Genomic DNA, 13,254 nt, shown 5'->3' with positions numbered 1-13,254 from the left:
TGCGTCTCTACTTACTGAAACTCCTTGCTGTGCAGCTTACAATCACCTTTTCTTGTTGGTGCCTGAGAATGCGTGGCAGACATCTACCGTGAAACAGAGTCCCCTCTAATTGCCAGAGAGCACTCTAGTGAAGGATGATCGAGCTGGGGCGGGTTTTTACAGTCCCAGGGATCTCTTTCTTGATCTTTTTTCCCCTACAGACATGCCTCCTATGTTCAAATAGCAGGAGTTGGGTTTTCTTGTTTCGTAGCTCTAACTTAAAATAGTCCCTTTGCTATAATGCTTTGTCTTTTAATGAAGATATTAAATTATCTGTTTTATTGTAATCTGCAGATTAAGACCCTTCTCATTTACTTACTGTCTTTGTGGGCAATATTGGGAAAAGAAGTTTCACAGCCTTATATTCTTTGTGTTCCTCTGCAATAAAAATAATACTTGCACGCTAAACCAGAAGGTATTTGGACTAAACGTTATAAGCTTTATTTTTAGTATTTATTCCTCAGCCATGCTCATTTTTTTAGCATGACTTCAGCACCCTTGGTGGTTAACAGGAAGAGAAGAACAGCTAGATCATGTGTTTTAATTCTGTTGCATTTGTATTTTCAGATCATTGTACAGTCTGGCCGTCACCCCACGGTGCTGCAAAAACTCTGCCAGTTGCCTTTCCAGTATTTCAGTGATCCTCGTTTAATCAAAGTGCTCTTCCCTTCGCTAATAGCTGCTTGTTACAACAACCCACAGAACAAGATCATCCTAGAGCAGGAGATGAGTTGTGTTTTGCTCGCCACCTTTATTCAGGTAGCTATTGCAGTAACCTAACAGCGGTGGGCAGGGTTTTCCTTGCCTTTGCTATGGATATGGGAATCATTTGACTTCAGGAAAACAAGTAAACAGCATTCAAGTACTTTAAGATTCTCTGCAGCTCTTTTCAAACCACAGATTATGCCTGTACTTGAGGCATCTTAAAGCACTAAAAGGTTACCGAGAAGTCTAGGTTCTCACTATCACATGCAGAATCCTGTTTTCATTAAAGTTATTGGACCTGCTAGAGAGATTTGATGTAGATTCTGCTATTACAGGCCAATTCTTAACATACTTATTTTTTTAAAAACTACTGCATGTATAGCATGTCTGAAATCTTTATATGAGTCTGTTTACATACAAATGTTCAGTTGTATACTGCGTACAATGGATTTACAGGGAGAGCTGAGCAGAAGTGTATATATTTTATGCAGAAAATACACAGAACATATGTTACCGGTCTGATCTCGCAATCTTTGTTTTTGACAGTAAGCCACTGAGGTCATTACGAATACTGTTTTGAATAAGGATTTACAGCGCTTTTGTCCCCTTTGTCTGAATTTATACGCTGTGCTTTATGTATTCAATTTTATGCATGCCTCATGTTTTCCATACATTTTATTGACTGTTCCCAGTGAATAAATGCTGTTTTCATAAACACTCTGCTATTAGAAAATAATATGCTTTTAGGAGTCTAGTAATTCTGTCAGTCACCTGAAAGTTACTGTTGTTGATACAGAAATGTTAGGCCATCTCTTTTTTTCCTGGTGCCTTACAGCTAGTCCAAGGGTAGACTATGGGGATTTGGGAGAGAAGGCACAAGAACTAAATATTTCCTAAAAGTCTTAGCATAACATCAGTCTTCTGAGTGAAACTACTTTTTCTCCTTTTAATACTAAAATAATTGCATAGCAGTTTGGAAAAAAAAAAAAAAAAAAAGAAAAAGGTTTGGAATTGGAATTTAGGATTGAAAGAATTTGCCATATATTAATTAACTTCTGATTAAACACAAAGCTAAAATTCAGCTTTTACTTTATAGTGAAACCACAAATTTCAGTGTAGAAGCTGCAGTGGCAAATAATAATTTAAGCATTGTAAGTAAATGCAGCAAGTTCAGTTTGGTTTTTTTCAGCCAAAAAACATGAGTGGAGGAGAGTGTTCCCTACATAAATAATTAAGGTTATTTACCTTGATTTCTGTGCTGTTAGAGAGAAAGGCATTTAAATCCCCAGTAGCTACAGCAAGGCCTAAGTGTATTTACAAGAGTCAACGTAATTAATTTGATTTCCAATTAGAGGCATATCTCAGGTGCCAAGTCAACATACTATGGGTTGCACGTGCACTCATGCACGTACAGGGAACAACTCTGAAACGACACGAGGAAAGCTCAGACACCCACACACGTAGGAGGAACTTGCCTCTGGACTTTTATTTCAAGTCGCTGCTGTTTGTCAAGCAAATCTCTCATTTGCTTCAGCAGAAGGTTTGCGACAGACTGCAAAATGTTTCCCTGTGACTAGAAAATGAGGTTCTTCCTGTGCCAGGGAACGTGAAAAGAAGTCCCATTTGCATAAAAGTTTGTTGGTGTGTACAAATATAATATTTAAATACAGTGCGTTAACTGTGTGCAGCATAAATCAAAGGGAAATGATGGCTGGATTTTACGACGACCTGCGTTATACCTCCCTACCAGCAGATCTATTTCATCATCTGAAGTTTGCATCATCCTTTTCATTTTTGTTACTTCTGTTCCTAGATGTGCTGCAATAATTAAAGACATTTAGGATTATTTTCGATTTGCTAAATTGTATCTCTTCTGGCAATTAATACTGTCTCTGCTCCGTGAATACCCCAACAACAGACAGGATCCTAACAGCCCTCTCCGGGCTGGGGCAGCTGATTTGCATCATCCTGCAGTGTTTGGAGCAAAGTTGGTGCGTGTCTTTGCCGACTGTGGAGGAGGCAGCATCCCGTCAATAGCAGAGACTGCACAGCGCGCTGAGCACCGAGATCCACTGCCCCTCGGCCTCAGCGCCAGCCCCGTCGGGCACGGCCATGGGAGAACTGCCCTCACTCTGAGAAGATCAGGAGCACAGGCTCCTAGTTCACTCGGGAGCACGGCCGGTGAAACTGGGACAATGCAAGAATTTTATAAGAGCGTATTTGCAGTCAGGAGCAGAAAGCTAAAACACCATTTGTTTTAGAGAAACACATCTATACTGAATGTTTTCTTAAATTAAAAGTCATGATAATAACTGTTTCCTAAGAACATATTTAAACCCTATTTTTTCTCTTGAATATATTTTTTAAAAGAAAAAGATATAAAGAAAGGTAGAAAAAATCCACTGTATATTACAGAATGTAAATGCTGGCAGTATTCTGTTATGATATGTAGCAAACAAGCCAGAGTGTGTTAATTTACAGATTTCATAAAGTATCAGTATTTTTGAGTGACAATGAAGACACAGAAATGTTGTTTTAATTCCTCAGATGTAAGATCTGAGAACCTGACGCTAATGTTGTTTTTTTTTTCCCTATAGGACTTTGCACAGAATTCAGGCCAAACGGATAATCAGTTATCTCAGCAGAGGGGTATGGTGATTTAAATTCTTTGAATCTGCATCACAATGAAGAAATACAGTAAATTGCAGAACGATTTTAGAGGTTGGGGAGAGGCTCTCTAGCTTACATTCTGAGTTAAACATTCGTGTCCTCCAGTCTGCTGCTTATCGTGTCAGGGATTCAGACTGTTAATCTTTATTAAATGCTATGGGGTATCATGTCTTAAAATGTGATACTGTACGTGTACATATTAAATTAGCTGCCACAAAAGCTACCTTTGGACGTTTTAGGTTGCAGAAGCGACGCAGCTGTGCCTATACACATAGGGAGCCAAAAATTAGTGAAATACTGTCCTGAGCATTACTGTGAAGTTTGTCAGTTTGCGGAAGAATTGTGATTTTATTTTTTTTCCCCCTCAGTAATAGTAAATATTGTGTAAAATGCAGCTGACCTCTTTGTACTAAACATCTGAAAGATTCTCAGCTAAGGTGGCAATTACTTGTTAAATGCATCTGAAATCCGAGTGTGTTGAATGGGAATCTGGTCTCGAGTTGCCCATATTTTACATAAAGTACATGGCTCGGCCAGTCATTTCTCCCTAATGGCAAGCAGAAATCATCCACCATTTTGCTGAACACTTGGCAGAATATGAGCAGTCCTAGGTCTAAAACATAAGCTTGTGTTTAAAAATAAATTATAAAATATTAAAGTAACAAATTTATGGATATTTTTACTGTCAGCAATATTCCTCATAGTCTGAAGCAGCCTCGTGCAGTGTCTGCAGCACAAACTTCCCAGGATTGTGTTTGCATGAGAGTCTGCTTGAGAAACATGTAAAATCGAAGTGGAAAACGGCTTTTTATTTTCACCATTGAAGCTGGATGAACTGTTAAACAAAGATGACTATGTGGTGACATGCAAGTGGAATTTCTAAACATTCTCCGGTTGCAAAAAAAAAAAGCTGACTTAATGATAGTGTAAGCAGGATTATTTTTATCCGTTATATCACTTGAATGTGAAGGACTGTGTCCACAAAACCCAAATGGGAACAGTAACACTGCTCAGAATAAAACTTGAAAGCACAGGTTTGATTGTTGGGTGCTACGCCGAGGCACACGGCTCAAAGGGCTGGACCTCGCAAACCTGCGCACGTGTGTCCATCCACGTCACCAGCAGCACTCGTAGGAGTGAAAGCTGCGGTGGTGATCGGGCTGTGGGCTTTGGGGGAACCAGGGAGCAAAACCCTTCAGCAGCCCTTTGTGGAAAAAGCTGCAGCTGAGCAGAGGGAGCGCTGTGAGAGCTGCCTGAGCTCCAACGAGGCTGAATTGGTCCCCAAACATGAAACGTGTAAAGATGTGGAATGACCCAATACGTAAAGCAGAGAGCCTGATCCAGAAGTTTAAAAAACATAAGCCTTTGTTCATCAGAGCCCTCTGCCCCCAGGTTGAAGCCAGTGTCACCCTAAAAGTGGAGAAGTTGGGGAGGGGGGGAGGAGGGAAGTCAATGACTAAAAGTAGCTCGAATTGGCCATTCATTATTCTTATCGCCATCTTAAGAGAGAGTATCTTGGTAATTTTATGTTCTGTCTTCAACAGAAAAATTTTTCCACTCTCAAGATTACCTTGAACTGTCCAACAGATTCCCCCGCCAGTCCTGGGAAGAAGCCCGACAGTTCTTCTTAAAAAAATGAGTGTTGCATTTGGGTTTGGAATCCCTAACATCGGCATGCCAACCAGGTCCTGCTGGCTACCTTCTTCCAAAGGCTGTTCCGAAAAGTTTTTGATACATCAAACACTTACAGGCTATAGATACCTAATTTGCACTATTTATAACCTGTAGATACTTTCCAGTTCTGTTTTGTAATTTTGATAATTTGAGTGTTTCCTTCCCCTGTGTCGTGGTTTGGGCGTTCTCTGCCCTGCGATGTGGTGGTACTCGCACTGCACAAGCACGGTTGCAAATGGAAAACACGTTCTATATATGTTGTAATAAAATAACTTATTTGGACTGTAGTGTGGACGGTGCATTACAAAATGTCAGTGTGTTTGTGCGGTGATTTCAAGGCTTGGAGGGAGGAAAAAAAGGCTCCTCAGAGAGGGAGAGAAGCTTCTCTGAGGAAAAAGAAAGGCTCCTCTGAGGGGGAAGAAAAGAGTTCCTCTGAGGGTGGGGGGAAAAAAAAAATAGTTCCTCTGAGGGGGAAAAGGGGGCTACTTGGAGGGGGAAAAAAAGACTCCTCCACGAGGGAAAAGCTTCTCAGAGGAGAAAAAAGGCTTCCTGGAGGGGGAAAAAATCTCTGAAGGGTAAAAAGGCTTCTCTGAGGAGGAAAAAAGAGCTCCTCTGAGGGAAAAAGGCTCCTCTGGGGGAAAAAAAGGGCTCCTCTGAGGGGAAAAAAGGGCTCCTCTGAGGGAAAAAAAGGGCTCCTCTGAGGGGAAAAAAAAGGCCCCTCTGAGGAAAAAAAAGGGCTACTCTGAGGGGAAAAAAGGGCTCCTCTGAGGGGAAAAAAAGGGCTACTCTGGGGGGAAAAAAGACTCCTCTGAGGGAAACAGGGCTCCAAGGGAAAAAAAAAAAGGGGGGTTTCTGAGGGAAAAACGACTCCTCTAAGGGAAAAAAGGGCTCCTCTGAGGGGAAAAAAAAAAAGGCTCCTCTGAGGGAAAAAAGGGCTCCTCTGAGGGAAAAAAAAAAGCTCCTCTGAGGGAAAAAAGGACGCTTCTGAGGGAAAAAAAGGCTCCTCTGAGGGGAAAAAAAAGGCTGCTCGGGTGACTTCCCAGCTCCTTGAAGCCCGGTCTGGGCGGTGATTCGGCGCCGGCCCGGGACGAGCTGCGGGCCCCGAGCGGGAGCGGCGCCTCCGTCCCTCAGCGGCGGCTCCGCGCGGGCGGGAACGCTTCGCTTCCCCTCAGGTAACGGCGGGAAACGAGGAGGGGGACGGAGAGAGACGGAGACACCGCGCCCCGGGCGGGAGCGAGGGGGACCGGGACGGAGCGCGGCTCGGGGAGCTGCAGGTGCGGGCGGGCTGCCGGGGCCGGGGCCGCTCCTCCGATCGGGGCCCCGCGTTCCGCTCCCCCCGCCCGCTTCCCCGGCTATAAATACGCGGAAAAGCCGCTTACGGCGGTGCGGGGAAGCCGTGCCCGCAAAGCCGGGGCTGCGGGCCGCCGCGCACCCCGACCCGCCCTCCCGACCCTTTTTTTTCGTTTCAATCCGTCGCTTTTCGTTTCGTCTCCTTTTTTTTTTCTTTTTTTTATTAAGTCCAAAATATTTAACCCCACTATTCACCCGCTGTCTCTGACAATAAATAACAATAACTTACTTTTTGTTCGTTAAAGGCTCAAACAATCCGTCCTCCGTCCTTTGATAATTTACATTTTTAGTGTTGGTATTCCCGGTAAAAAAAAAAATATAATAAAAGAAAGAAAAGTCGCGTTTCCGTGTCCCGTTTATCCAGCGATCGTGCGGGGCCCGGGGAGGCACCGGCGTGAGATGAGGCGGGAGGCTCCGCGCCCGCGGGAAGGCGGCGGCGCAGGGGGATTCTTTCCCCCTTCTGTACTTATTTTTCCCCTTTCCTTCCAACAAAGGGAAGAAAAGCCATCGGGCGAGGCAGCCTGTCACCGTGCCGGGCTCCAGCGGCGAAATCCACGTTTCTTGGGGGAAAAGAAACATCGAAATCCGCGAGGGGGTTGAGGGGGGGGAACCCCAAAGCAACGAAATAACCAGGGCGGGGGCTCTTTCTCTCTCTCTCTCCGGTCTGGTGAAGGCAGCGAGGATCCCGGTGGTTTTTTTGGCCGTCGGCAACATATTTCGTTTGTTTGTTTTTAAATAGGAGTAATTAAAAAACAAAGGCGTTTGTCCGGCGCCCCGGGAGCGGCCCGGGGCCGGGTGTCTCATGCAGGGAGCGCAGGCATGCGGAGGGCCCGCGGCCGGGCCGCCTCACGTCTCGGCGGGGCTGGGCACCATGCTGTTGGGGGTGTCGGGGAGCTGCGAGGACAGCGAGGTCACGTCGCTGCCGGAGGAGGTGCCCAAGGAGCCGGACTCGGAGAAGGACACCTGGGGGAGCAGCGGCGGTGAGGGCCGGGGCGGGCGCGGTGGCTCCCGCAGCGCCCGCAGCCCGACGGGGCGGGGAGCTCAGCGCGGCGTCCCCCCGCCACCCTCCACCCGCAGCCCGAAAGGCAGAGAGGGTCAGTGCGGGGTCTGTGTCCCCCTCTCGCTCCCGCAGCCCGACGGAGCAGGGAGCGCCCCCCGCCTCCCCCCGCAGAGCCCGCGGCTCGACGGGGCGGCGGGCCCGGCTCGGTCTGCGCCGCTTCCCCCCCTCATCCCGCATTTGGGGGCTGCTCGCGGCCCCACGGGGCGGCCGGCTCGGTGCGTGTCCCCTGCTGCGCCCGCACCCACCGGGGCGGCCCGTGGCGGCTCACCAGCTGCTGGAAGGCGGCGGGCTGCTCCAGGTCGCTCTGCAGGGCGAACTCGCTGAGCGCCTTCCAGGGCGGCTGGTAGGTCTGCACCTCCACGGCGCTGCCCTGCACGGCGCTCTCGTGGCGGATGGGGCTCCCGGCCACCAGCGGCGTCCCGGTGAGACCCTGCAGGCTCTGCGGGCACACGGGGCTTCAGCGCGGCTGCCGGGACCCCCCCCCACCCCCTGCCAAACCTCCCTCCCTCCCCGGCGGGCGCTCACCGTCTTGTCGCTGTGCTGCTGCTGCTGGAGCTGCTTCATGAGGATGGATTTCTTCTTGTCCTTGCAGCGCTTGTTCTGGAACCAGACGCGGATGACGCGCGGACTGAGCCCCGTCATCTCCACCAGCTGCTCCTTCATCAGGGCGTCGGGGCGCGGGTTGGCGGCGTAGCAGGTCCGCAGCGTGTGCAGCTGCTTCTCGTTCAGCACCGTCCGCACCCGCGTCGTCTTCTCCGCCGCTTTGTGCGCGGGGGGGCGCGGGGCGGGCGGCCGCCCGGGCACCGGCTCTGCGGCGGCGGGGAGCGCAGGCACCGTCAGCCCCGCCGCCCCCCGCCCCGGCCCTTCCCCGGGGCCGCCGGGGCCCGCGAGGCGCGGGGCGGCGGGGAGCGCGCGCCCCGTCGGGGCCGCGACCCTCCAACCCCCTCACCCCTCCCCGCCCCGCGTTCGGGGTGGGGGCGGCCGGGACCCGCGAAGCGCGCGCGCAAGCCCCGCCGCCCCCCCCAGCCCCGCGGCCCCGCGGTCCCTCCTGTCCGCGCCCCGGGGCGGCCGGTACCTGCGAGGTGCGGCCCGGCGGGGCTGCGCGGCCCGCGGGCGCCGCTGCCGTCGGGGGGCGGCCCGTGCTCGGCGCGGCAGAGCAGGTCGCGCTCCCGCAGGCAGAACTGGTCCCCGGGCAGGAGCTGGCGGCCGCAGGCGGCGCAGCGGAAGCACTCGAGGTGGTAGACGAGGTCGCGGGCGCGCATCACCAGGTCGCTGCTGCGGAAGGCGGCGCGGCACTGCGCGCACTTCACGGCGAAGAGCCTGCGGGGCGCCGAGCGGCGTCAGCGCCCGCCCCCGCGCTTTCGTTCGGGGGGAAATTAAGGGAAATCTGAGGGTTTTTCGGGGTCACCTGCTGTAGTCCCGCTTGCAGTAGGCCTTGCCGTCGCGCAGGAAGCACGTGCAGGTCTCGTCCAGCGGCTGCCCGCACTCGGCGCACTTGAGGCAGGCGACGTGCCACTCGAGGTCCGGGGACACCCGCAGCAGGAACGGGTCCTGGATGCGGCCCCCGCAGCCCGCGCACCGCGCCAGCCCCGCCCGCCCTGCGGGACCGGAGCGCGGAGTCAGCGCCGCCACCGCCCCCCGCACCGCCCCGCACAGCCCCGCAGCGCTGTGAGCGCCCGGACAGCGGGAAAGAAAAACAAAAGCGGGATCGCGGAGAGAAAAAAAAACCAAAGTAATAATAATAATTCGGAAACGCGAAGGGAGCGGAATAAATACAGCCGGGGATACAAACTGAAACTCGATCGCGGAAAGAGAGAGAATTTCGGGAAAGGAAATCCAAGCTTCTGCTTGGAAACGCTAAAACAAAACCGGAGGAAAAACTGAAAGGGAGGAAAAGAAATAAAAGCGGAATGACGGGAAGGGAAACAAAACCGGGGGGAAAAGAAAAAAGGACGGTTAAAACGGGAGAACGGAGGAATGAAGACGGGAAGAGGCAAGAAATCAAAGAGACAGAGAGAAAAATAAAACCAAACAAACGCAGAAGAACAGAAAGAGAAAGAAATAAATTGAAACGGAAAGAGGAATAATAAAACCAGAGAGACGAGCCGAAACACGGAACGGGAGGAAGGAAAGAAGAAAAACGGTACCGCGGGCGAAGAAAGCGGGGAGGAACGGGAGAAAACGCGGACGGGCGGAGGGAGAGAAACGGCCCCGCGGGCAGCAGGGGCCGAGCGGGCGGACGGAGGGCGGACGGCGGTGGGTGAGGAGCGGGGAGCGGCGGGGCCGCCGCGGCCCTTCCCGGCGCCGTCCCCGGGCCCGACGGCCGCTGCCCCGCGCTCCCCGCGCTCCCCGCAGCCCCGTCCCGCACTTACTGTTGGCGGGCTCGCCCATGGCGGCCGGCAGCAGCACGTCCACCATGCGGGCGGCCCCGCGCCCTCGGCCGCGCTGCGGGACGGCGCCGCGGCCCCGGCTCTGCCCGCCCCCCCGGGCCGTGATGTCACCGCGCACCGGCCGGGGCGGGGGGGGGGGCGCGGGGGGCGGCGCCGGCCCCGGAGCGGCCCCCGGAGGCGATTGGCGGCCGCGGGGAGCGCCGCCGCGGATTGGCCGCGCCGAACAAAGGGGCGCGGGACCCCGGCTCGACGGGGCGGGGGCTGCGCGCCCCGCGGGGAGCCGGGGGGTCGCGGCGGCTCCCCCCGTTCTTTCCCGTGACCTTTACGCTCCCTCGGGCTTCGTTCCCCGCTCCCCGCGCGTCCCGCAGGTGCCGCGGGAGCCGCTCCCGCCGCGGGAGGAGCCGAAATTATGGCGAAAACCGCTCTTTTACCGCATTTCCCTGCACCTGATCCCGCGCCGCTCCCGCGGCCGAGCCGTTCCTGCTGCTTTTCCATCCCTTCCATTCATTTTTCCTGCCTCTTTCCCCCTGCGGTCTCCACGGGCTTTCAGTGCATTAGCAGAAAGAGACGGAGAGCGCTCCAGCGGCCTTTGACTCGGTTTTAAATTCCCAACGACTCCGCAGCGCAGCGGTACGAGGAGCTCAAAGGGTCCGTGAGAGCTAAACGTGCTGGAATCGAGATTGTTGCTGCCTCGGGGCTTCGGTCCCGTCCCTCCCCTCCGTGCAATCACCCTTTTAATTTTACACACGGAATTTGACGGGCGTAGACCAACCTGTACGGCTCGGGAAGGACTTTAATTGCTGGCTCAGGCAGGGCAGGCTGTGCTCGTTGTGCTCGGAGAGGGGAGGCAGGAGTTTTTCGGCTGAAGCGCTTGTTTTCTGGGGGAGTCGGACGCCCTGTAGGTGTGGAACCTCATAAACTGAGGCGGGGGAGAGGAGGAGTTGGGTAACCGGCGTTTGTCTGTTTGACCCGCTCTCCTCAGCCTGACCACAGTCCAGACTTGGAAAGCGAACGGTGACATTTGCAGAGCAACCGAGGAAGGGAGCAGGATGGAGTTTGGGGCACCCGCTTCAGCAGGAGCGTGTGTCGCAGGGGATTTCAGCATCCCTGCCCGCCCCTGGGAAGGTGCAGAGGCGCGGGGCTGCAATGACATCCTCAGGGCAGGGATGTCATTGCCGCACAGTGTCCCTCGCCTGCGTGGCGGTGGCGGGGTGGCCGTGGTGCCTGGTGGGGTTGGTTGTCCGACTGCTTGTTCGCCAGCCCCAGAGCTGAGCTGGGACGTGAGCCACGCAGAGGGCATCGGAAAGGTCTGGCTGACTATTCGAAGTGAGGTGACCCTGTGGGACAGGTGACGGCAACTCCTGCAGCGCTGCTGTGGCCGTGCGGCAGCACCGGGTGTCCTGCTCGTGCGTGGGAGCCCGGCAGGTAAGGGGGTGCAGAAAGGTGACTTCAGCCTGAGCTGGAATCCAGGGTCCAGAGTGAGTCAGTATCTGCACGTGTTAACAATAAAATGCAAAAATAAAATGTCAGAGTGATAGGAGAATGAGACACGTCTAAGAATACAGCAGCTTGGCAGGGATGCTCCACGTTGCATCGCCCGTTTTCTCGCGTGAGGACAGGGTCCTCGCTGCTCTCCCAAACCTCCCACCAGCTTAGGAATAGGAAAGGTTACAGCTGAGCCAGCCAAACTTTTCCAAAGGGGCACAGAGCTGTACTGCAGGCACCTGTGTCGGTGCTGAACGGTGCGCTGACACCAGGCAGGTACGGTGGAAACGGGCTCAGTTCGTCCCTGGGCAGGGAGGAACACGGTGGGCAGCGCTGCACACGCAGTTTAGTAGAAAACTCCATGAAAGGACTTGCCAGAGAGATGCTGAAAGTCCTGACCCTTTTCTGGGAGTGACGTACGAAAAACTTTGAAATGTCTACAGGTAATGCTGTGAGGCATAAAACCAGCCCGATGCCACCATGTTTTACAAACAGGTCCATTGTTGCTTCATTTGGGGTGGAGCAACGCGTTAAGGGAAAATCATAGAATAATTCAGGTCAGGAGGGGTCCTTGGAAAACTGTTTTCAGGTCTCTTGGAAATGCTGGGAGCATTTGCTAGTCAAAAGCAAATGCAGTCTCTCCCGCCGCACCAGTTATTCCTTGCTCTCCTCCACCCAGTATTCCATCCGCTTTCAGGGTGATTCTGGCTGGGTTTGGTGTAAGAGCTGGCAGGGCTGCCCGGCCGCGGGGTGAGCCTGGCTAACAGCGCTTCCCGCTCTCTGCGGGGCAAGCCCTTGGTCTTTGCTCCCAAACAGAGGTACGAGTTCCCTTCAGAAAGGGGAAAAACGGTAACAATTCGTTTCTGTTTGCAGCAGATTGCAAAGGCAGTAAACGCCGATTCTTTCAGAGCCAGCCATGGATTAAGTCCATTATAAAATTAAAACAGATGGAACACAATTTCACTAACATTACAAAAAAGGACAGGAACCATCTGCAATGAGATTTAACATTGCAAAGCTATTGTTATCATGTTACCATTAAAACCTTTGATGAAGGGTTTTCTTTCATAAATTTGTTCACATGAAACAAATGTTTTATTTATCCATCTTCCTAAGATAACCATATTTTATTTAAAAAGATGACCTCTCAAAAAGCCAGCTCTTGGTTCTAACAGAACATGTGAAAACAAAGAAACGTTGTGAAACTCCAACGTCAAACCATTGGGGGCTTCAATGGGGACGATGGAGCAAAAGGAGAAATCCCTGTCCATTTCTCCCTTAAAAGACATTTCCTTGTGTTTGGGGACAATGTCTGATACTGAAAATAGATAATTAATGAGATAATGGGATACTGCATGTCACCTCCTGTCCAATGGGATTATCTGATGGCTAATTATGGACAGATTGTGATTAATGTGATTATGGATTGGATATTAATCTGATTCTGGATTGATCTAGTTATGTTTTAGTCCGCTCCAAATGGTTAATTGGATCTGAGATAATAGAAATGCAGCTTGCACCAGATTTTGCCACATCAGTTGATGAAGTATCTTTTGATCTGGGTGGGTTGCGAACAATAAATTATTTACAGCTGTTGAGAAAATGACTCTTCCTTAGAATGTAGTCATTCATTTTATTTTCGAGAGCCTTTGAAAACAAAATCAATATCCTTTTTAAAAAGAGATGTTGACAAAAGAAAGGCACGTACATAACTCACAAACAAATGTGACGAAATTAAACAGTGGTTAACCCGGTGGCCTAATGTCTGGTGATGCATTTGAATTGCTATGTGGAGCTTTGGGCTCAATTCTTCTGAGACCAGCAGGGGTTGGGAGCATTGCAGGGAAAGAGGGACCAGCTCCGGGGAAAGTGGTATTGCAC

The 13,254-nt window shown here is 52.0% G+C and overlaps 2 protein-coding genes across 2 annotated transcripts in view; one reads left to right on the top strand and one right to left on the bottom strand.

Moving 5' to 3' along the window:
- The window catches only part of SCAPER (S-phase cyclin A associated protein in the ER), a 140,925-nt gene extending 135,544 nt beyond the window's left edge, over positions 1–5,381 (top strand). Inside the window, exons 30-32 of the mRNA XM_069867284.1 lie at positions 607–798; positions 3,342–3,393; positions 4,959–5,381. Coding sequence (XP_069723385.1) covers positions 607–798; positions 3,342–3,393; positions 4,959–5,053 — 339 coding nt within the window. The 3' untranslated portion in view covers positions 5,054–5,381. The remainder of the gene's footprint in view (positions 1–606; positions 799–3,341; positions 3,394–4,958) is intronic.
- Positions 5,382–6,951: 1,570 nt separating this feature from the next.
- ISL2 (ISL LIM homeobox 2) lies at positions 6,952–9,979 on the bottom strand. Its single transcript, XM_069866691.1, has 6 exons — positions 9,871–9,979; positions 8,907–9,096; positions 8,574–8,818; positions 8,024–8,307; positions 7,767–7,937; positions 6,952–7,401 (listed from the first exon to the last, which is right to left on the bottom strand). Exons 1-6 carry the CDS (start codon positions 9,914–9,916, stop codon positions 7,285–7,287), a joined length of 1,053 nt encoding a protein of 350 aa, XP_069722792.1. The 5' UTR covers positions 9,917–9,979; the 3' UTR covers positions 6,952–7,284.
- Between the last annotated feature and the right edge of the window lie 3,275 nt (positions 9,980–13,254).

This window comes from Phaenicophaeus curvirostris, chromosome 12, assembly GCF_032191515.1.
Source record: "Phaenicophaeus curvirostris isolate KB17595 chromosome 12, BPBGC_Pcur_1.0, whole genome shotgun sequence".
NCBI classification, from domain to species: Eukaryota; Metazoa; Chordata; class Aves; order Cuculiformes; family Cuculidae; genus Phaenicophaeus; species Phaenicophaeus curvirostris.
The sequence above is the reverse complement of the archived record's forward strand: the minus strand, read 5'-3'. Positions and strand labels throughout refer to the sequence as shown.